This window comes from Erpetoichthys calabaricus, chromosome 1 (genome assembly GCF_900747795.2).
Source record: "Erpetoichthys calabaricus chromosome 1, fErpCal1.3, whole genome shotgun sequence".
Lineage (NCBI taxonomy): Eukaryota > Metazoa > Chordata > Cladistia > Polypteriformes > Polypteridae > Erpetoichthys > Erpetoichthys calabaricus.
In genome coordinates, this window is record NC_041394.2 from 115,546,341 (window position 1) to 115,571,245 (window position 24,905).

A 24,905-nucleotide genomic window follows, 5' to 3' on the forward strand; every position below is an offset into this window, starting at 1 on the left:
CCTGGTGCCAGATACCACAGGACACTTCCATAGGTCTAGTAGAGTCTGTGCTTCTGCAGGTTGGGGCTTTTTGGCAGCACAGGGAGGAACAACAGCATATTAGGCAGGTAGGTGGTAATAATGTTTTAGTTTATCAGTATCTCTATCACTCTTCTTATTAGTGGAATAATAACAGTTAGTTTAGGTTTTTTTTTTTTTTTCCTTCAATCGTTTTTATCAGTGCAGACTTGCAGAGCCAGTTCTAGCAGCACAGGGTATATGGGAGGAACCAACCATTGATACCAATACTATAGACCAGAGGTGTCAAACTCAATTTTACTGAGGGCCAAAATTAAAACTTTATATGCCTGATGTGGGCTGGAATATATCAACAGACAACAACCACTATTTTTACTTTACTAACAAGACACCTTTCTGCTCATTGCAGGAATATGTTCTGCCATGGGCCCCTCTTGCAACTCTTTTCTCTCTTTGTCAGCCTCTCTTTTCTTGAACATTGCAGCAGGTTAGGAACACTACCAGTAGCCACAGGACTGAAATCGGCACTGAGCCTTAACCATGACATCAGCGGCAGGGTCTTTTTGCTGCCCTAGACAAAGCTGTAAATGGTTGCTCCCCCATCATATCATGCTATCTGGTAGTTTAATTGGATTATGAACTGAATTGTATATTTACATTCACATATGCATTTTATGTGACCTTTTAAGTATGTATTTGTTTTGATGAAAGTCACAATTTTTGGTAAATGATGTCAAAGTTCACTGCAGGTGTTAAGAAAATGAATGTAAATTTGACTTAATATTTTGGAACTGTTTATTCAAAAAAATGTGTAAACACATATATACACATGACAGCAGAATAATACTGTATGTAGGATAACTGCATCATTGTAGTTCAATTTTACATAAAGAATGCCAATTTTAAAAATAACTAATAAGTTTAAAGTATAAAGATACAAATCGCTAACATTTAAAACTGATTATTTTCTTATCTTTATCTTTCTAAACTTTTGAAACAATTTAAAATGCCAGGAGAAAATTAAATTACACATGGATAGAATTCATACATGAAATGAGCCTTTAAGGGGGTCTTTGACAAAACTACCAGTCATCGTGGGCCATATTGAACAGGCTTTGAATACACATTAAAAGTTCTGACACCCCTGTACCAGACCAAATCAGAGGCGCCCGGTCACCCAATGTGGAAGTCTTTGGGTTTGAAAAGGGGCAGAGTACCCTGAGATAGCCAATGTGAATTCGGGCAGAAGCTGCAAAGTTCACAGAGTAACAGAGACCCCTACAGCCAGAGTCTCTCCCTTAAATTGACCATGTCGTGTCGGATTCTTCTCATAGGAGCAAACAAATGGCACATACATACTGTACACCACTGCCTGGCAGATACACCAGCACTCTGTATTCAGCTCCTGTGCCTGGGCTTTGTCCACATAGAGGTGGCATTTCATCACCATATTGCAAAAGGTTAACTTTTTCTAGCAAGTTTTGTTACAATGAGTGTCCAGAATTTAAATTTTATTTGTTTTATGTAAACAGTACTTTTACAAATCTCGAAGTTGTTTTCAGAATAGTAATGAAAATATCAAAGAAAACAAAAATATAGGTACATTAAAACTACACAAACAAAAAAAAAGTAATACAACAAACAAGAATGTACAAAGTCGTGCCAAACCTTTTTTTTTTTTTTTTTTTTAATTTACAGTTAAAATTAACACTGCATGTAAAAATTGTAAGTTAATGACCCTGTCCTTGATTGATTCTTGGCCACTAGTAACTTTGAAGAAACCATGCAAGGCTTACCAGCGACTTTGAAATCCAAACAGCACCAAGAATTTGGTTATTTTTCAAGGGATGGCAAGTGCCTCACATTATTGTACTTGCTTAAAGTACAGCATAAGCGTGCATGTACAGTGGCATGCAAATGTTTGGGCTTAAAATGTCTGTTACTGTGAATAGTTTAAGTGAGCAGAAGATAAACCAATCATAAAAAGGTACAAAGCTAAACAAGATTAGTGGGTTGGTTTTGTTTTGGTACAGTTGTACAGTGAAAAAAGGAAAGGGGCACCATGCAAAAGTTTGGGCACCTCAAGATATTTGAGGTCTAAGGTACCAATATCTCACACCTTAATTAGCTTGTTAGGGCTATGGCTTATTGACAGTCACCATTAGGTAACCTCAGGTGATACAAATTGTAAAGCTGTATAAATTCTCTGACTACTCAAACCTTCTCCCAATGATTAGCAGCCATGGGCTCCGCTAAGCAGCTGCCTAGCACTCTGAAAAATAAAATAACTGATGCTCACAAAGCAGGAGAAAGCTACAAGAAGATAGCAAAGTGTTTTCTCTTAGCTGTTTCCACAGTTCATAATGTTATTAAGAAATTACAGTTAACAGTTATTTGTCAAGTTGAGGTCTGGAAGACCAAGACAACTTTCTGAAAGAACTTCTCATTGGATTGGTAGAAAGGCAAATAAAATCACCCGTTTGACTGCAAAAGACCTCCAGGCAGGTTTAGCAGAGTATGGAGTGGTGGTACACTGTTCTACTGTGCAGTGACACCTGAACAAATAGGAACTTTATGGTAGACTCAGCAGAAGAAAATCTGTCCACAAAATTCAGTGCCTGAAGTCTGTAAATTTAGTATTTAAACAAGCCTGATTCATTTTGGAAACAAGTCCTGTGGACTGATGAAGTCAAAATAGAATTTTCTGATTACATTGTGGAAAGGCATGTTTGGAGAAAAAAAGGGTGCTGAATTCCAGGAAGGGAACACCTCCAACTATTAAGCATTATGAGGTAGATTGATCAGGCTTTAGGCTTGTATTGCAGCCAGTGGCACAGGGAACATTTCACTGGTAGAGGGAAGAATGGATTAAAATAAATACCAGCAAACTCTGGAAGCAAACATTTCACAATCTGTAAAAGAGTTGAAGTTAAAAAGAGGATGTGTCCTACAACAAAGTAATGACCTGAAACACACCTCAAAATCTACAATGGAATACCTCAAGAGGAGCAAGCTGACAGTTTTTCAATGGCTCTCACAGTTCCCGACCTAAACATCATTGAAAATCTGTGGCTGTATCTCAAAAGAGCAGTGCATGCAAAACGACCTAAGAGTCGTACAGAATTAGAAGCCTTTTGCAAGGAGGAATGGGCGAAAATACCCCAAGTAAAAACTGAAAGACTCTTAGCTGGCTACAAAAAGCGTTTACTGTGAAACCTGCCAAAGGGGGTGTTACTAAGTACTGACCATGTCGAATGTCCAAACTTTGATCAGTTCATCTTCTGCTCACAGATTCACAATGAACAGACATTTTAAGCACAGGTACCCAAACTTTGCATGCCAATGTAAATGAATCCTGCTAAAAAATACTTGCTTGCTTAGATCCTTTACCAGACAAAAGTCTTTGCATCTTCAACGAAAGAATGGCTGATCTGCTTGTTAATAAAATCTGTAACATCGCAAAGAAATGAATCACTCAGGTCTCATTGTTGTAATGACTTCACTGCAATTTGGTTTGAAGTGCATTTAGCGTGATGTGACGTAACATAAAATTCTCAGAGGTGCTTCAGTTTCCCAGAGGGCAGAGATGAAGACCCCTCCAATTTAGACTTGCCCATACACCTAACACGGCTGTCTTGGGGAAAACAGATACTCCAGGTACTTTGTGAAAGAAGCAGAACTCCACAGAGAAAGGGATGGGATTCAAACCCAGGAGGGAGGCAGAAGCGCTAACCAGCGGACCACCCATACCTAAATTTAGTGAAACCAAATAGCTGGGGAAAATTTATGCACTAGGACATTTGCTTTAAGCTACTAATATACAATATATGAATAAATATTTTATTATACAGAGTTGTCTATATGCAGTTCTCTACAATATTCATTTTGCATAATTTATAATTCATTGTGCACAAAACTTCATCGAAGAGGAATTTGCTTTCATTTCTGAAGCTCAGTGACATTCTTTTTCCATGCAGTACCTTACAGATAATCTTGCCTAATAATTGTGATAGTTAGCATTAATTACGTGTCTTGTATATTCAGGTTTTATTGTATTACTAGTAAAACATGCACACCTCTGGTCACTTGCATTTCTCTGTCTCTGTCGTTTGTGTTTTCTGTATCCAGCACTTGAAGCTCAGCAGAGGGTACTGGTCTTTTATCTGCTGTGTCATTTAGTTTGCCCATCACTTTACTGTAAGAAACCCATGAGCACAGGTCAGTTTGCAGAGATTTCCTCATTTCGTTCAATTACCAAAATGTATCAGGTCATAAGTTTTTGTTCAAGAGGAAAATCAAGGTTCTAGCTGCAGTAGTTACACATAAACCTCTGGTTGCATGCATGTTTCCATCTTTGTTGTTTTTGCATTCTGTATCCCACACTTGATGCTCAGCAATTCTTCTTCCAATTATGCTGTTCCTCATCACCTCAACGGCCTCAGTGATTTGCTTGAAGCTCAGCAAATGTCGCTGATCTTCTCTGTCATTCTGTGCTATCACTTTGTTTGCCAATCACTTTTCTTTTAGAAACCCACAAGCTGAGGTTAGTTTGCTGAGGTTTCTTCAATTTTGAATTACCAGAACATATCAGGTGTAGAAGTTCTGGGGTCTTCAAATCTTGCAGGATGAGTGCTTAAGTTTAAATTGTTTTTGTGTCTATGCAGCAGTCTTGACTTAATATTTTATTTAAGCCTATATTTGTATTAGCCATGTTTACTTATTTCTGTCTATTGCCTTACATTGACATATGAAAATGATGCAGCAGCAATGTTAAGACTCTTTAGTTGCCTACTGTGGTTTGTACTAGCAAAACTGCCTTATTTCAAAATTAGCCTTCCTGTTAGTTTTTAAGATCATTTTGTTCTTTCAGAGAATCGACACTTCATAGAAGATAAATGAAGACGTATGTGTGAACTTTTAACAGTAGCCTGCTCAATGGAATGAGCACACAACACATCTTAGGAGCCACAGCAGGACCCTAGCAGGGTGTAGGACATTTGTGTGTGTCTAGCGATAAACCCTCACTTCAGACTAATCAATGCTTAACGTGTTTGATTTATTTTTCACACAGGTAATAATTTAAAATGCTTCTACACAAGATCATAAGCTTTGGATCAAGACCATGATCAAGGCTCTAGCCCCAGCAGTTCGTGAGAAATCGTGTGACAGACAGACAGACTTAGCGTTTTATATATACACACATTATATGTAATTGATTTATCACTCTTGGCCAGTTTGCATGTCTTTTTATAAAAACAGTGGTCAACTCATTATTGATACCTGGTTTAATAAGCTACCGTATATATAAAATTAACAAAGGACAATACAAGCACTTGTACTTTGTAATTATTTGAATTATACTGTAATAACCAGTATACTCACTGATTTTTTACTGGCTTTGCATTACCTAACAAGACCCACTTTTAGAGGCCTATGTTTCTCCTTCTTTGTATTTGGATTAAAATTTTTCTGCCTTCACATCTTCATCAGATTTTTCTAGTTAAAAAAAAGAAAATAAATGCAAACATGAGACGCTGCAGGTATTCCCAGACATAAGTCAAATGCACAGATTTAACGATAGCCATTTGTGTGCATTTTCACGGAACATCTATGATAATAATCTCTGGTTAAATATCTATTCTCAGTCTTGCCAAAAACAGTCATCCATTTTTCTAAACATGTCCACTTCATTCCACTACAGGATAGCAAAGACTTTGAGCCTGTCCGTGCAGCATCAGGAGAAATGAGGAACCATCCGGTTCACTGTAGGACCCACAAAACCTTATCAAGGCCGTTGGGATGTGAAAGGAATCCCACCTGCTAAAAAGGGTTTCAACGCTTGAAAATCAAGGCATTCATCTCAAAGAGTGTGTACTGTACACCAATCCAGGGGCATGGGTGTGCTTTGCACAAAGAACCATACACAGGTGTTTTGAATCACCAAGTAGTGTGGTAGAGAGTAAGGTCTTCAGGGACCTTCAAATCTTGGCTTGATGTTATTTTGGAGAATCTAGGTGGATAAGGATGGACGTGCTCATTGGGCTGAATCACAGTTGGTCTGATGTTCCAAAAAGGTGTATGTGCCATAACGGTCACTGCTGTTAAGTTATTAGTGTGACAGGTATCATCACAGGTAGTCGGTGTAGTTTTATTATGTTAACTATTTAGTAGCCGACGCCCGCCGTAGCATACGGCGGTGTAAGAATAGGAACGGAAAACGGTGAGAAAGGAATTCAGAAATTAAGAAGAAATAAATACTTCTTGAAAGACGCAGTGTGCATGTAGAATTTCCGGCCATGCAGGATTACATGTGAAAGTGATAAATAAATGAGGCTTTCCGAATTTACGTACTATGGCCATGGCATCCTGACAGTTTTGTTGCATGTATCTTGGACTTCCTGGAAATGTGGACGGTAACATGATCATTTTGCCTACACGTACGTTGTTATTTTCAGCGTTTGCTTGCAGTGCGTCTGATAGTTTGACGCGCAGATCTTGTTGTTGTAATCTGAGATAGTTGAGATGCGCGCCCTCTGTTTTAACATACGCATATACGACGTACTGTTGGAATAGTTTGCCGCTGGAGTGCAAAAAACTAAATGTATTCCTCATGGCTAATCTGTACGTGTAAAATTGGCATTGAGTAAGCCTTATTCGCTTGGCGGTTCTTTTATCAGGAAAATGTTGTAAATCTTTGTGCCAGCCAATGTCTCTGTAAGGGAATAAACGTGGGTAAACCATAGGATCGCAATTCATATCGAATGTGGAAATCTGTTTACAGGAGTTACCTATGGGATAGATGGAAATGTTCCTTTCGGCTGGCGGTTCGCCATCTTCTCTGACAAAAATCGCTGTAACATCGGTGTGACATGTTGGGGCATTGTATCGTCGTAAATCCTGCCTAGGGTTTTCCTTGAAAACGATTCATACAGATGCTGTTGGATTGGACTGAGCAATTTCATGCATGTGTTTGTATGATTCAGCGAAGGGGTTGATGGTTCTGAGCATGGAATCTAGCTGGAGAAGTACATTTTCGCTGCATGCAGAATTTGCTTTATTTTGTAAGCGTACTTTAGTAGCTTGCGCTGTGTCAAAAACATACAACTGTCCATATCCTGGAGAGGTAGAAGTGTTAGCGTATAGTGTAGAGATTTGGTGATAAATTTGCCTGTGTATTTTAAAACAGTATGGTCCGTGGCCAGGAGGTTGAGTTATCTGTGCACCCATGGAAGCAAATGCTACAGAAGAGTTGTATTCTCGATTGTGTTCATGATAATTTTTAGCTTCTGATGTTTCCTGTGTAAGAAACTGTTGTAAAAATACAGGTGGCTCCCGCAAGGGTGGTAAAGCTACTTTACCGTTGTGGCAGCACCTTGAGTACTTGTTGGATGTATTATGCTCAGCAGGCCAGTATAGTGCATGACAGACATGGAAGACGACGAATAGGAATCGAGAAATGCCGTGTCGGCTGCATGTGGGCGGGACCGGTTTTGAAGTGGAAGCAGGACGAACCAGAAGAGAAATATATATAAGAGATACATCAAGAGACAGAGGATCATGGATCATACTTTTATCTAAGGAAGGGGCATTGTTGAGTGCCACTCTGCGGGGTGGCACAAGAGCATACTTTGGCTTGGGGTTATCTTGGGGTGTGCGTAGGGTTTGTGGACTGGTGAATGTCCAGATGGACAGGGGACCATCAGCTTGGTGTTAGTTTGCCGTGAAGTGAAGGCAGCATTAAGCAGATTGCAAGCAAAGAGAAACGGTATAAAAGTATTTAGGCACATGGGCAACACTGAATAGTGTTATTATGCGACAGTGGGGGTGGCATACATGATAATTGGGAAGGTAATACAGTAGCAGCTAAGTGTAGCTGAGACATCTCCAAGGTAGTATATAAAGCCCAAGTGAAATATGGGAAAGGGGGCATAGTATTTTGGTTCTGTTCTTGTTCTATACAGATTGTTATTGGATCTGCTGAGCATACTGAAAAGAACAGGGAAGATACGTTGTGTTATAAATGACAGTGAAAAGTGGAATGGCAGTTGGTGGTTGATCTGTGGACAGTTAGAACACTGTAAAGGTTCTGGAAGTTAAAGAAGAGAACGGGAATTACCTTGACTAGGGCTCCAAATATAAGAGATAGTGCAGGTGTGGTTCTGATCGAGGATATGTGCTTCAATGTTAGACCTCTGAATCCTCAGCTTAAGTGGAGGCAGAGAGATGATGGTTGTATTGTCTGTTTCTTTTTAATTGTCTAAAGAAGAGTTGGCTTGGACTGTTTAAAAAATTTTAGAGCAGCACAATATTTAGCTGTTTTTCATTTTTCCTTTTTGTACAGTATGTGAGCCATCACAGTTGTTGCCTATATTTATGAAGTAGTGCACACTGCTAAATAAAATAATGAATTTAATTTATTTTTATAAAGGACAGTGTCATACATGTGCATTTAGGGAACACCCAGTAGGCTCAGGTAAGCCTGATCATTCCAATGGGGCGGGGGTTGGGGGGGGGTTAAAGATATTTCCTGTTTCCTCCAGAGCTCCCCAGGAGTCAATGCCTAGCCCCACCCCTTGTGTACACTCCAAGTCCCGCCTCTTATGGCACCCAGGACTTTATATATCAGTGGTCTACCAGATGAAAGTTGTCACACCTGCAGTTGACTGAAGGAGACTGAGCTCCCAGATGTGAATGAACAGAAAGTGCATTGACACTTGTTCTGGTTTGCTCATTGTACTTTTGAACATTATTAAATGAGGTTTTGCTGTGTTGAAGCCTCAACCTCTTTTAACCATGTCTGATGAATTCTTTACAATAGCTATTGTTTTTGGGACCACAAGTACAGTTGTCTGTGTATCTCATTTTCTCACTAGTGTTCAGTAATGAACTACAAGATACCTGGGGTTTACTAAGAACATGGGGCATCACAACCGGAAAGAGACACAAATTAGTTTGGAATAACATATCACAAAACAGATTAGTTTGGAAACAGAAAGAAGAAATGCAGCAGAAAACCCTGCTAAAATTACTCTTGTAAAAACAGTTACAACCACATATTAATAACTGACTACCAAGCAGTATATTTTAATGTAAGAGGAAACTGCCACTGCATACCTTTTCTGAATGGTGGGCTTTTGTATGATTGTCTCAATGGCGTGTTGATCTTTTCTCAACAATTCATTAATGCCTTCAAACGCTAGCCTTCGACTTGCCAGACAAGAGTATGGAAATTCTTTAAAAGAAGAAGACATCAAAATATTGGCAGAAGAAGCAAAGAAAAATATTTAACAGCAGCAAGCAGTTTCATTAAGGTGCAGGAAGTATGGCCTTATGAAAAAAGATAGTAAGATTTGATATAAAATCCGCTTAACCTTTCTGCCCTCAGATTGAACACAAAAAAAGACACAAAGAAGTGTACCATAGCTGTGTACTTGTAAATCATATTAGGAAGGTGGTTAATTTTAAAAGGCACTTTATACAATAAGACGTGGTTAACTTGCAAAACTATCCAAAATGTTTTTTAGTCATAATTTATACAATTCTCTATCTAATAGCTTTTTTAGATAAAATGTATAGCCTCTTACTTCTATCAGTTGTTGATTGGCTAATAACCAAGACCCATGTGGTCAAGGCCAACGTCTTACCAGGCATCTTGAAGAACGCGGCAGCAGCTTGTGGTCTGCACTGGTGTGTGCTTGTTTTTCTTACTTGATGCTCTGCTGCATTTCGTTCTGAACATGCCATACTGGACTCTTGTATACTTAAGGAGTTCTGCATGGGCTACAAACGTATATACATGTTAATATTATCACTATAAACTGATCCATGTTGAAGGCTATATAACATTCAGTTAATAAATCAGACCAACTTGACAACCACACCAATAGCAAATGGATAAAATCTGAATTAATTTTTCATTCATTGTGCCCAAGCTACCACTGAAACAAAACAGCAACATCTCAAAACAGAATTCCTCTGTTTGTTTGTGGGTCAGGCACAGAGGCTCCAGCCATTGTGCCATCATAATAAACAGCATAAACTAGGAAGCTAAGCAAATTAACCCTCTTTAGTTTTAAACTAAGATGGCTATGTCAGAACGCAAACTTCAGAACTCTCAAGGTCATCAATAAAGTCTATCCTTCATGGTCCTTTCATTTTAATAGTAAAATACAAATTTTGGTTTTCATTTCATCTCTGTCGCGATTTCTTTGGCCTCTCAGTATTTTGACTACATCTCTTCTCCTGGTTTCACTCAATAATCATAACAATGAGAGGCGTGTTGAACCTGAAGGCTTTATAAAACATGATTAGGCTTCGTTTTTTTACTATATAATATTTGCTTTGCTCTGCTTTTTGAGAGGCGGCAGCTTAAACCTTTAAAGTTTAAGGACCGGGAGAGAGATAAAGTGCTAATGTCAAAAACTAGCAAACTCAAAGTTAAAACTGAGTGAGTAAAGGTATGAATTTCCAAATAAAACAAGAAAAATGCATGCAAGAATTCTGCATAGTTAATTCCATAAACTTGGACACTGAAAGCAGGATGACACCATCTTACAGTATATAGGCAGGGAGAGTAATGACACAACAAGATATGTAGCCCTCATGTCAAATGACTGGCAATGGGAATAACAACTATAAACAATATGGGCATGGCCTCACACAAAATGGCTGTATGAAAACATCATATTAATAACAAACAATTATTGATGAAGTCAAACTGTACCAATAAATAAAAAGATATGCCAAATCCTTGAAATCATGATATGCTTCTGATTTCACATGAATAATTTGTATAAGAAGAAGTGAGACTCCTTTTACCTTTTGAAGCTTTTTCTCTTTGGGTTTCTGTTCTTCCTTTCCTCCTTTATTAGCTGCTTTTCTGTTCCTAGTCTGATTCTGGGCAGATCCACTTTGCCATCGAAGCCTACTGCCTTGCTTCTTTTCCTCAAGTCCATATAGAGATGATCCTGTGTTAGCGCTTCCTTCCATTTCTCTTTCTATGTTGGTACCTAGCAGGTCACAGGTTTGTCCATGGCTGTGATGTGGACACGATGGAGAGACAATATGAGTTATAGAACGGTCAAAAAGGTCTTTATCCAGATCTCCATCATCTCTCCAAGGCCTGTATCCCGGAGGAACAGTGAAAGGGTAGTTCGGATGTGATTCAAGAAACTTCACTCTAGCTGAAGGAGGCATCTGAAGTTCAAGGACAAGAAAGTCGTACATCTGGCGGGGAATCCATATAGCAACACCTGCAGAGACATTTGCCGTATGTCCATTCCAGAAATTCACCACCAGGTGCTCACTGGTCTCAGCATCTGTGAAGACATGTAAGTGTTTCTGTTTCTGCATTGAAATATTCATCCATCTACTCATTATCTGATCCTGCTTATTTCAATAAAGGATTACAAGGTGCCAAAACCTATCTTGGCAGAATTAGATACAAGGTTAGTCACTTTCCCATTGCTTTCAACAAAATAAATTATTCAGTATCATGTGTGAATCATGCTAACATAAGCTTTCACAAACTCATCACAATAACACAAGGGAAATGAATAAATGGAATATTATCATTTACACGAAAGTCAAGATGTGACATATACACTTCAGGTACTTTCACATTAGTACCGAAGCCCTGGCTGTAACTCGAAACTGTACAGATGTGCTTAGCTTGGCTGGAAGAATGCTAAGCTGGAATGGAAAAATGTGTTAAGTTGTGAGGAGGAGTGTAAGGTGCAAGAATGGTGTATCACGTGCAAGTAGGAGTCAACTAAAGGGTCTGAATAATGGCAATTCCACATCAGACCGGGGGTGCTGGGGTGCACTGACTGTCTTTCTCAATCCCTTGCAGATCATTTTCAGGAAATCCCACACGGTCCTGACGTCTTTGATGACGTCACTTCCAGTTCCGGCGCCTTTGATGAAAGCACTTCTGATCCCGCCTCTGATGATGTCACTTCTGCTTCCGGCCCCGATAAAATCACTTCCTAGACTGGCCTTTAAAGACGCCATCTTGACTATTCACTACAGTTCTGTTTTGGACTCTGTCTTGTGAATAACTCGCTATGTTTAAAAATACCTTTTTGCAGCCAAGGCACATTATACGGGTGGCTGCCCCAAACCTTTATGATGTCTTATTGTCGTTCTTGTGACAGGTGTTTAACACAGACCACCAGATTTGTTTGCAACTGCAATTACTGGCAATACTCAAAGTGAAGGGCTATTAAACAAACAAGCATACACGGAGATTAACACAATAAAAGGTAACTGTTCATGTTAAAATTCAACTTCTCCTTTTTTTGGAAGCATATCATGAAAACATTTTTTCCAGTTTAAATGTCAGTAAAAAATAAAGGCAAACCATTTTTGCAAATTGTATCGTGAAACTGAACACCTGCTTTGTCAGATTTAGCAGCTAGGCAAGTAAAGAATTGCAACTTGGGTTGGATGATAATTTCAAACAGAGCTTTAGACATTTACAAATGCAATTAAAACACACACACACACCATCACAACCTTATGGATTATTCTGCTCCAGAACTCGGTTGCGATGGTTCAGTGTGGCAAGGGAGAAACAACTTCAGCAACTAACTGCAGTGGGCCACAGTCAATCGCAGCAGCATAAAGCATGAAACAAATCTGACTGGGGTACAAGTACACTGCTGCATGCTCAGTTACTACTGGTTCAAAACTAAATGATAGATAGATAGATAGATAGATAGATAGATAGATAGATAGATAGATAGATAGATAGATAGAATCTAATTTTAACTGCTATATAAATACTCTGCCCAATCATTTTTTCTGCACACATTTAAATCTCCCAATAATGCAAAGTGCTTAGACTGCATTGTGTACACAAGGTCAACTGGCCATGGACAAATGGATATTAAAAAATATGCGCATATCCTTTGTAGATTTTGAGAAGAATTTTGAGAGAGTAAAATTTACTTGATTGTTGGAAATACTTGAATTGGCAGAACTGAAAGTTTACGTTATAGGACAGGATTGTAATTCTTGTGTCCTTTTAGATCACAACCTGCAAAAGAAATGAGGGAAGCTGGAAAAATCCTACAAGATCATCCTGATATTGACAAGGTCAAGAATGTAATACCTGACAATAATGGAAATGAGCAGAAAACAAAAACAAAACAAATTAATGTGTTTAAGCAGAACATGTAGAGCTAAGAAAACAACAAAAATAAGATAGGTGCATGGAAGTAAAGGGTGTGAGGTAAATCTGTCAGGAGTGAGTCATAAAAGAAATGTCTGAGTTAGTGTAAACTGACATAATTTGGGTCATTCACAAGAAAAGTATTGATTTACTTCATGAAGTAGAAGCACATAATAAATGAATAGCTGCATCAAATATTTGAAATATAAGAATGTGTGTTTCAATTGAAATGGTTGAAGTTTAAATATTCTCAATTGTATCTGAAATTTTTAATTTTGCACCCTCTAATAGAGGTCCATGGAGGGCTTGATCCTTGGTAAATAATTGAATATAACATCATATTCCTAATCACTGACCTTGAAATAGTCTAAAATAATACCCATCATGCTTATGCTTGAAATGTGTCATTTTTAACCTTCTGTGAGTGGCTCTTAGAATGCTGGGACCATTGGTAAAGAATCACATATCAAAAATAGTCTATCTGTGATCAACAACCTTGGAATATTATAAAATGATAATCGATCTATATATATAATTCACTATGCAGTCGACCATGGCACGCAAGACAGAGACCATGGGATACGCACGACAGAGCCCTGCCCACCAACTTTAACCCTCCTCCCACATCCACCCTCGCTCTCGAGGCACTGCTTGCTCATGTGCCTGCCCCCAACACCTCACCAAACACATCCTCACTTGCTTTGGTCTGTGCTACAGTATGGCGACATCGACTTCTCAACTGTCACTCTGGAACAACTCAGCACGTGAGCTATATTAAGCGTCACCAACGAAGACTCGCTACACCTTAATGAACAAGTGTTGAAACTTATTCCTACCAATGAAGTGACTTTCACCAGCGTTGACTCCATCGTCACAGACGATCCTGCAGATCAACTATAATTCCCCGAAGAGTTTCTTAATAGTCTTTCTCCCACTGGCATGCCTCTGCATAAACTCAAAATTAAAATTGGTTCAGTCATCATGCTTCTCAGAAACCTCCTGCCAGCAAAAGGTCTCTGTAATGGCACTAGACTTTCTGTTACCAGCATTCACCGCAAGGTACTGGAGTGTAAGACTATCGCAGCTCCTACCTCACAAACTGTCCTTATTCCCCGGATATCCCTGACCCCATCAGATTCAAATTTGCCTTTTACTTTTACACGCAGACAATTTTCTGTTAGATTGGCCTTTGCAATGACATTTAATAAGGCACAGGGCCAAACTTTCAAAAAGATATGCCTGTATCTGCCAAAACCAGTTTTCAGTCACGGACAATTGCATGTTGCTCTCTCCAGAGTTCCATCTTTCAATTCACTCACAGTCATATCCTCAAACCCACCCCATTTGGACAACTGTGTCTTTCAGGAAGTGTTCACCCATCAATAAATAATTACGCGGCGTATGCTATGCCGCGGGTTGGCTAGTATTCTTATATTACCAATCCCCATTTTTTTGAAGTTTTGTAAAAGCAGTAACTTTGACTGCCTGTATCCCATTATGGGGTCAACACCTGGGGTCGGTTTATGTGGCATGCACTTGAAGTCATTCTCGTCACATTTTCTGAAGACACCCATTGGTTTACTCTTTATCATAAGGGTATAATTTCCTCCAGAAGGTATGGTCCAACCATGGGCTAAAAATGAGTGTATTTTTGGGTTTAGAGGGCCAAAAATAACTAGACAACTAGACATCAAGATGAATCGAGCGGTATATCATTTGTGGGGGTTTTCTCATGCAGGCGATCCAGGAGGCACCTGACAAAATAAACTGGAGTGATTTCAAGGTGTTAATAAGTAATTCCTATGAACACAATAAAGTGGAGGGGCTACAAACTTTAGTCGGCTATTGTGATATCTCTGTGCAAAATGTGTGTGATCCTGGTTGATGATAAATGCCAACCTAGACATATGCAATGGAGTTTGTTTGGAATTAGTCATGTAGTTTTGCAATTTAGGTGATAAGGTGGAAGCATATGGAGGCATAAACATTACGGTTGTGCTGGGAAGGACGAGATATGTATGAGAGAAGCCTCTCCAGACTTATCTGGCTCTTAAGACAACATTTTATGGAAGCTAGGTATATGGTGTGAATTATGATAGCCAAAATGAAAGGACTCAAATGAGAAAGACTGAGTAATTTGTGTAGTTTTATGGAGGAAAACTAAGATGAGGACAATGTTGGGTAAAGAGAATCTTGTGATGTAGGTACTCAGGATGGGAGCATGAAGGGCTTGTTTCTAATGCTGGTAGAATGGGTTTTACTTGAAAAGGATGCCCAAGACTGCAGGTGGCATATGATGAAATCTGAGGGATGAAGAGTAACCTGGGGAATCCCAAATAATGGCAATTATTTTTTTGACTATCAAATGGACTTACCTGATCTATATTCTCGTCTCTCTTGTCCAAGTAGTACAATACCAGGTCCATATTTCTTCATATTAAGATTCAATGGTGCAAGAACTGCATCTCCAGGAATGATGGGATGCCTGGCAGCTTCATCTATCTGCACAATATCACAAAGTCGTGTCTTTTGAAGAAGACTCTTGTGTTTTTCCCCAACTCTCTTGCTTTTTTCAAACTGCACCAGGAAAACACCCTTTGAAGACTAAGAACAGAAAAAAGAAGAAAGTAGGCATAAGAGGATATCATGATGGTGTACTGGTTAGTGCTTAAGCCTCACAACTACGGGGTATGGGTTCGGTTCATAGGGCATTGTTCTTGTCTCAGACACTGGCACTTTCTCTAGTTATCTGTGAGTATTTCTCTGAGTAATTGAGATTCATCCCAGATCCTAAAGTTATACAGTTTAGGTGTATTGTGGATTCTGGAAGCAAGACCTAATGTGACTAAGTGTGGGTGCATGTGTGAGTGTTCCCTGTGAAGAGCTGCTACCCTGTTTGAGGCTGGCTTTGACCTTAGGCCCAGTGCTGTTGAGATAGATTTTCAGCCATCTCAACCCTCAACTGGAACAAACAAATTCAGCAAATGAATCAATGGATGGAATGGATACAAATTTTATGTTATTTTATTGTCATGTATATATTTTATTTTGCATTTTTAATAATAAAAAACCATATGAAAACAGAGTGATTTGTACACTTAATGATAATTTTCTATTCAAATTATGCTTCGCTACTTACTATTGAGCATTACAGCTCAGAGGGGAGCCTTCATTCTTTATTCACCAAAAAAGAGCAAGTAGTGATCATTCTACTGTTACTCATGTGCACCACTGCATTATCCTTCAGGCTTTTCTGAGGTATGTACTACCACCCAGGATCAAGAGGGGGACTACCCTTATCTTCCTGTATTCCCTCCACAGTGCAGAGAAGATGTTCAGTGAGGGCAATTGACTCTGCCACTTCTGCTCCTTCCCACAGTGACTATAGGAGGCTTTGTTAGACAAGAAAGCTTCCTGAGACAAGGACCCTGATTTTCGTTTATTTTGGCACCATCAAGCATACCTTTTATTTATTCCTTTGTATTGATTAAATGGGGATGACCAAGTTGCCAGCCCAACATTTCAGCTTGTGGGCCAACAGTTCCTAAAATCAACCACACTACATACTGTCTTATAGTATCATACAGAACATTTAAAATCACGTTAATCAAAGTCCTTTAATACATCATAGTATTATCGTAAGATTTCTTGCCTAAAGCTCAACAATTCAATGCAAGTTTCAATTATATCAATTTCAGTTGTCAAACAATGGTTAAAAGCTTTATATTGTATGCAGAACTGATTCATATTATGATTTTATAGCTTACCTGTTCTTCCTGGCTGATGTGTGCAGCATAAAAAAGCCCATCATCATGCTTTCTGGCCAAAATCCGAACTCCTCTCATGAGGCTTGGAGCCCCTTGGGACCCATCCAATGAATCCCCTGTCACAGAGGCCTTTATGGGAGGTCTACAAATCAAAATGGAGAAAGTGTAAGCTACATTTAACACTATGTGATGAAAATATTTTGAGGTCTAATCTTCAGTACTAGATGTTTGTTTTTTTTTTGTTTTCTCTAATACTTAATAAAACTGAAGTATGTAGCTATATAGTATTCACCATTCCTAAATTCTTCATCTATCCATTTTGTAACCCACTCATCAAGAGTTCATTGTTAGGTAGGGGGCAAGAGTCTTTAGCAGTGGTAATGGGTACAAAACAAGAACAAGTCATGCAATGCTGACTAGGATGTGACATTTTCTCAAATGATCAAAATTACAATAATTACAAAATTAATAAGAAACTGCTTTGACATCCAAACCAGAAAAAAACACTGAATACAAAACATATTAACATCTGAATATAAAATATACATTTAATACTAGTTGTGTAAGCCCGTACTGCAAAAAGCCTGGGGTCCTAGAAACTATTGAAATCGGTAGAAAAACACTGAAATGTAGAGATGTCAGGTAATTGAAAGGAACTACTCTGGGCATCTCTCTCCTAGGAGGTTTGTCTTGCCGATGTGCTCACATCGCTTGTGTATTAGTGGCTAAGCAACTTTGTGTTTCTTCGGAGGTTTAATTTTGCCAATGTTCTTGCCTTGCTTAGGTATTAGCAGCTGGAGGAAAAGTAAAAGGTATACTGTTTTACCAATGTTCTCACCTCGCTTCTGTATTAACGGCTAAGTGAGTGACTTTCTTTGAAGGTTTCGTTTTGCCGATGTGCTGGCCTCACTTGCGTGTCCTCGGAGATGGAGCCCTTAGCCCAGCTCCACCTCTCACAGAGAGGAGAACCTTCCAGAAGGACAACCATCTCTGCACCAATCCACCAATCAGGCCTGTATGGTAGAGTGGCCAGACGGAAGCCACTCCTTAATAAAAGGCACATGGCAGCCCGCCTGGAGTTACCTGAAGGACTCTCAGACCATGAGAAAGAAAATTCTCTGGTCTGATGAGACAAAGATTGAACTCTTTGGTGTGAATGCCAGGCGTCACGTTTGGAGGAAACCAGGCACCGCTCATCACCAGGCCAATACCATCCCTACAGTGAAGCATGGTGGTGGCATCATGCTGTGGGGATGTTTTTCAGCGGCAGGGACTGGGAGACTAGTCAGGATAAAGGGAAAGATGACTGCAGCAATGTACAGAGACATCCTGGATGAAAACCTGCTCCAGAGCGCTCTTGACCTCAGACTGGGGCGACTTCTTCTTTCTTGTTTGTTTGTTTCTTTCTTTCTTTCTTTCTTTCTTTCTTCTACTATTTGAAAGGGTGTAGTGATTATTTTAAATAACTCATTTACACATATTCACACAATTTTGGGACCTTCATCTTGATTTGTCATTTTTTTGAAAAGCCTCATTAAATAACATAGGTCTTGTTTATTCTATTACAAGACCATAACATACTTTGTGATGGAACTTTGTAAACTCCAATGGCCAGAATGACACGAGAATTCATCTTGGGCTGTCAGGATAGAAGATGGTACAACCTGTAATGAGATACATTAGAATTCAATAATACTAGAAAAAATATTTTATGGCAATTTTGCTAATAAGTAAGCATATCTGACCTCATATGCAATATGAATCATGATGAACTTCAGAATATACTGTCTAAAAGTTATAGGCACTTTCAAAAGTAATGTTATGAATAGTTTTTATTAACCAATACACTTCCTAAAGCTGCAGTAAACTGAGAAAAACATAAATGAAGTCAACATTTGGTATGGCCATCTTTTAGTTTTATTCTCTCTACACAACTGTTTGTTTTTCAGTTAATCACTTCAGTTCAACCTATTGTGAAGGCTAAAGGGTGCCACTGAGCCCTAAACCTCCAAACAGAAATGCACAAACACAGTCCTGAGTTCAAACAAAAGGGTTTTTATTACAAATACCTTGTATAAAAAACAGACATACAAGAGGCCTATTTTTCTTTCTTCTCTCTCTCTTTCTCTATTGCCTGTCTGACTTGCCTGGACAAGGCAGTGTGGTCTTTTATGGGGGACCCGAGAGTACTTCCAGTGCCAAGACTTCGCCCATTGAAAGCATTTCTGTGTAACTCCCTGCAGTACCCCATAGTGACACCTACAGACCCCAGTAGGGTTGCACTACTGAACTACAATTCATGGTGTCCGAATGGTACCGATATTAAGGGCTGCTGCCATCTAGTGTACAGGAGGAGAAGAAGTAGGAATTGTTGCTCTCCCCTGTCCTTCCATATTATGGGCGTCCTGTTCAGGTTAGGACCTCAAACCAACTCCGGCTGGGATGTCAGTACAGCATGTTGTCCATCACACTACACAATATGTCATTGATCATTAGCACTGGTTTATTTCATTTGCTTAATCAAACATGGGGCTATATGCCTACAAATATTTCACTTTCTTCATTTGGAGAGTGGTCTATAACTATAAATCTTATTGCATTGCTTCACTTTTTGCCAAAAGAATGCTTGGAACTCTAAAATATATTCTTTTCTATTGACATACTAAACCAAAAGACATCAAATAACCATTGTCTGTCCTGTTTTTAAATTGCAACCTCATATTTACACAAGTAATCAAATTTGCTATTTTCATTATGTTTTTCTTTTGATATTGGTTGAAATTTATTGAAGCATCAAACACCAGTTAGTGAAATGTCAGGATTACTCTTTGTGCTTTTCTTGACCTGAATATACTGTTTTATACATCCTATTAATACATTTCTACTAGTAAATTGTATTTGATTCCATACAGCATTGACAGTAGCAATACTACAACATAATGTCCACCACCTTCTTTGCACTTACTGTCTCCAGGGATAACATGCGGAAGGTTCCCCCTGTCTCTTGTGTCACCTCCAGTAGGAAGTTTTGGGGTGGGCTTTGTCTGTCATTCCCACTGACACACACCACATGTATTGGTACTTTGTGAGGTTGGCAAGGCCTGCAGGTGGGTTCCCTAATAGGGCAATATGGAATCCCATCTGTGACCAAGCACACAGCATGACAGTGTGGGTCTAAAAGGGCCTCATTGAGAGCTGTAACTGTAGACAGGCCATCTGAAACTGATTGGCATTCCAGGCAAAGTATCCAAGACACAGCCTCAGCAAGAGAATTTGGACTGCACCACACAGAGCGGTCACACCATTTTCTGACCTAGGGGCAAGAAGAAAAACAATGAACTAAGCATAATATAAAATCTGCAGTATACAAAACAGTGCTCAACTGGTAAAATGATGTATGGATGTATATATTGTGAAGTAAAGACAGTATAAGTTAAATATTATAGAAACTACAAAAAAAACGCTAAAACTAAACCTTGCTATTCAAAACAATGGCAGGAAATATTTAATGTGTATTGTTAAAAACACACATCCATGATCTGTACAGCTCCACACAAATAATAGCGATTTAACCACCCTTGTCTAATAACCTGTATTTCATCCATTATTTAAGCAACTTTAACCTAAACAGGCTCAGCATAGTATAAATTCCAATGGGACCATTTAAGCTTAACATTTAATCATAAAAAAATCTTGAAAAGCAAAGTTTGAGATAGCAATATTAACAAATATAGAATCATGTACCTCTTATTTTAAATGCATTTGATTCATATATAAATAGTGCTGGAATGTGTACATAGCTGTAGAGCTAAACTGAATAGGATTAATTGCACCTCTGATTAACATTGCTGACGTATGGATCTTAGCATCCTGAGTTTCAATCCTATGCTCACTCATCATTTACATGGAGATGATACATTCTCCCCATATCTGTGTGTGTTTTCCTCTGAATTCTATGTTTTACCTCTACATGCCCAAAGACATGCAGAGTAAATTAACTGAACTCAAAATGGCGCTGTGTGAATAGGACGTATGTGTGAGTGGGCCATGCAATGGAGTGGGAACCTTTCCAGGGAAGATTATTTGCCTTGTACCCAGTGCTGTCGAGATAGGCTTGACCCCAACAACCCTGAATTATAACATATAGAATGTTATATTATGTTAATTACACTTCTGTTGGGCACAGTTTGACATTTACTTTCCACTGCTGCTTGTCAGATTTTTTTCAGACATCTCATTAGCATCACATTACATCTACTACTGCTGCTGTATTCATTTACTAATCATCATCCATCCACCTACTTTCAATCATAAGGAGAAATTCCAAACTCCAAAAATGACCACTAAATCTAATACACAAACCTCTTCTTTAAGTAAGCGGCCAAGTTGATTGAGTGAATTAGACATTAAGAAAATTTGTTATTCATAGAATAACATATTCAAACATATTTTATGTAAACAGAGATGAGGTACCTTGCATAGCAAAAATGAAGAAGACAGATGGTCCATTGAAGCATCAGACCAGTGAAATCTAATCTCCCAAAGATATTATATGATACCTGGGAGTGCAGCTGGATGATAAACTGGACTGGACTGCCAATACTGATGCTCTGTGCAAGAGAGGACAGAGCCGACTATACTTCCTTAGAAGGCTGGTGTCTTTCAACATCTGCAATAAGATGCTGCAGATTTTCTATCAGATGGTTGTGGCGAGTGCCCTCTTCTATGCGGCAGTGTGCTGGGGAGGCAGCATAAAGAAGAGGGATGCCTCACGCCTGGACAAACTGGTGAGGAAGGCAGGCTCTATTGTAGGCACGGCGCTGGACAGTTTGACATCCGTGGCAGAGCAACGGGCGCTCAGCAGGCTCCTGTCAATTATGGAGAATCCACTGCATCCACTAAACAGTGTCATCACCAGACAGAAGAGCAGCTTCAGCAACAGACTGCTGTCACTGTCCTGCTCCACTGACAGACTGAGGAGATCATTCCTCCCCCACACTATGCAACTATTCAGTTCCACCCGGGGGGGTAAACGTTAACATTATACAAAGTTATTGTCTGTTATACCTGCATTTTTGTCACTCTTTAATTAAATATTGTTTATTATCAATATGCTGCTGAGTATGTGAATTTCCCCTTAGGATTAATAAAGTATCTATCTATCTAGCTATCTATCTATCTATGAGTTGGGGAATTTTGTGGGAGCACACACTTCAATATGTTGCTATGGTTCATTACTGTATGTGCAGGCTCCACTGTTATGTCACATTGAGGCCACAGCCAGATCAGAGCCCAAAAAGAAGTACAAAGGACACCTTGTGGATTAAGGTATGTGTATTAACCAAAAGGCAAACTAATGGTTGGTGAAATAAAAAGGGATAATGCTGCAAGAAAATGTGATAAACAAATATTTTAAACGAACAAATAATTACTACAGTACAGTTTGTCAATAGTATATACATTATTTATGAAAACAGTTGTTTAGAATTATTTGCCAAAGGACTAGTTATTTCAACTCTTGCCTATGGGTACATGCTGAAAAAGAATCAGTGTTTATTCATCAATTATAAATTAATGTTTGAAAGTCATTTACCTTACTGTTAAACTCAATTATGTTAAATTTAAAGTGAGGAAGAGCCTGGGCCCTACAGTTCAGCTCCTGAATAAGGTGATCCTTCACAGCTTGCAAGCTTTCATACATGCTTCCTGATGTATCCAGCACAAAGATGACATTCCACTCTCTAATGCCATGAAACATGTTTGGAGGTCCATGGACATGGCAATGAGATCTGTGTGCTGGCATTGCCGTGGGATTAAAAATAACCTGAAACACAGAAGCAGAATTACTGTAGACTTGAACCTTGTCAGAGTTTCATATGATTCTGCAGAGACATGGTTTGAAATGATTTAGTGATTCCATGCCAAATCAGGCAAGGTGACAATGTTATGAACATACTTTATGCAAAAAACTATATCTTGTTTACTGATTTACAGTATTAGACTTAATAATGACAGAGAGCATAAAGACATATAAATGCACAGTATGTAAAAAAGCTGGTAACAATCATTTGTCCATCTGTTTTTTTAAACATCTACAGTATATAAAAAAGAAAAATTCAACTGAAGGTTAACCATGCATTGGTGCAGACTTAATTATGACTTCCAGCTTTTTGGGGGCAAAATTTTATAGTATGGTAACCTTTTTCACATATATGAACCATGTGGACAAACTGGTCATACTAGATGTCAGTTAATCTGCATGTGGAATGGCTGTGAAATTAGTATTTATTTTGGTTACGAGTAAACAAAGAAGAAAATAATGAAGGCTGAAAAAATTACTTTGAAGTTGAATTCATAGAATAGTGGAAGTCTACTAAACAGTTTTGTACCTGTCCTGTATCCAGTAGGAGGCATGGTGGCACAGTGGTAGCACTGCTGACTCTCAGTAAGGAGACCAGGGTTTGCATCCCAGGTTCTCCCAGTGTGGACTTTGCATGTTCTCCCAATGTCTGCGTGCGATTCCTCCGGGTGCTCCAGTTTCTTCCCACAGTCCATAATTTTAAGCTGCCAGACCTCAGCTACATTATCCATCCATCCATCCATCCATCCATTTTCCAACCCGCTGAATCCGAACACAGGGTCACGGGGGTCCGCTGGAGCCAATCCCAGCCAACACAGGGCATGAACCAATCCCGGGCAGGGTGCCAACCCACCGCAGGACACACACAAACACACCCACACACCAAGCACACACTAGGGCCAATTTAAAATCGCCAATCCACCTAACCTGCATGTCTTTGGACTGTGGGAGGAAACCGGAGCCCCCGGAGGAAACCCACGCAGACACGGGGAGAACATGCAAACTCCACGCAGGTAGGACCCGGGAATTGAACCCAGGTCCCCAGATCTCCCAACTGCGAGGCAGCAGCGCTACCCACTGCGCCACCGTGCCGCCCTCAGCTACATTATGAATTGTCCTAATACTTCCACTGCTGCAAGGACCAAATTGGTGAGCATGACCTCCGACGTATTAGAAAAAGGCGATTTCTCCAAATACTAAGAAAACACACCACTTCCCTCAGCGCTGGTGCCAGTGGTGCGTGTGGTTGTGCTGTCAGGATTATTGCTTGTACAAAACACACACATTCACTCTACAGGCCAAAACAGTAAACAAACACGGTGTCTTAAGTCCTGAATGTGGCAGATACAAGAGGGGCTGAATAAGGCATTGAACATATTGATCCGAATGTCGTCGTATATGTAGACTTTCATTAATTTTTCCGACACATACATAATTGTGACTTTAATTGAAACGTCATTCCAGTACCACGCTTAACGTAGTGTTAAAATATTCAAATTAGTGTGTACTCACCTTCAACAGAAGTAAATATTTAGGGGGCAGTAATAAATGATGCTAAAGCTTTGATTATTTCCTCAATACAAAGTAGTTCGCCGAAGTGCAGCATCTCGAGGACAGGATTGTATATAAGTTGCCTGGCGACAGGAATAGTTCAAGTTGTACAATATGGGGGGGGGGGGGGGGGGGGGGGGGGGTGTTCAAATACCATTATACGCCAAGATATTCAGTCATGACGACACATTAATTTTAAATATTATCCTTGTTAAACATTTATAATATTTGCCTTGATGTACTTAATCAAAAAACAACTGAAAAAACAGAATCCAAACCTCAAAAGAGCCTGGTAATACCAACTTATTTACTTATTTGTAAAGGAAAAACGTAGTGTAATTGTGTATTTATTGTCCCAAACTGCAACGTCTTATTAAGACCTACTTGCTGGTACTAGACATTGGCAAACCTTTTGGTGTGTGTGTATGTTTCTTTACAGCATTTGTGTCGTTTTTCGCTTCCTCCCCTCTTCCATTGATAAATCTCCCCGTCGCTGGATCCTTGGTGCGCATGTGCGAAATTAACCAATGGTAAC

General features: G+C 39.3%; 3 protein-coding genes across 3 annotated transcripts in view; all 3 read right to left on the reverse strand.

Annotated features, from left to right (window-relative positions):
* Nucleotides 1–24,905, reverse strand: part of tulp3 (tubby-related protein 3) — a 470,805-nt gene that overhangs the window by 274,197 nt on the left and 171,703 nt on the right. The window lies entirely within an intron of this gene.
* LOC114645967 (uncharacterized) lies at nt 5,404–17,113 on the reverse strand. Its single transcript, XM_028793915.2, has 6 exons — nt 16,960–17,113; nt 15,568–15,796; nt 10,837–11,336; nt 9,663–9,798; nt 9,133–9,250; nt 5,404–5,514 (listed from the first exon to the last, which is right to left on the reverse strand). The coding sequence occupies exons 1-6, from the start codon at nt 17,035–17,037 to the stop codon at nt 5,505–5,507; spliced, it is 1,071 nt and encodes a 356-aa protein (XP_028649748.2). The 5' UTR covers nt 17,038–17,113; the 3' UTR covers nt 5,404–5,504.
* LOC127528781 (von Willebrand factor A domain-containing protein 3B-like) lies at nt 19,682–24,487 on the reverse strand. The gene is made up of 3 exons (XM_051929656.1): nt 24,332–24,487; nt 22,553–22,783; nt 19,682–20,272 (listed from the first exon to the last, which is right to left on the reverse strand). The coding sequence occupies exons 2-3, from the start codon at nt 22,760–22,762 to the stop codon at nt 19,889–19,891; spliced, it is 594 nt and encodes a 197-aa protein (XP_051785616.1). The 5' UTR covers nt 22,763–22,783; nt 24,332–24,487; the 3' UTR covers nt 19,682–19,888.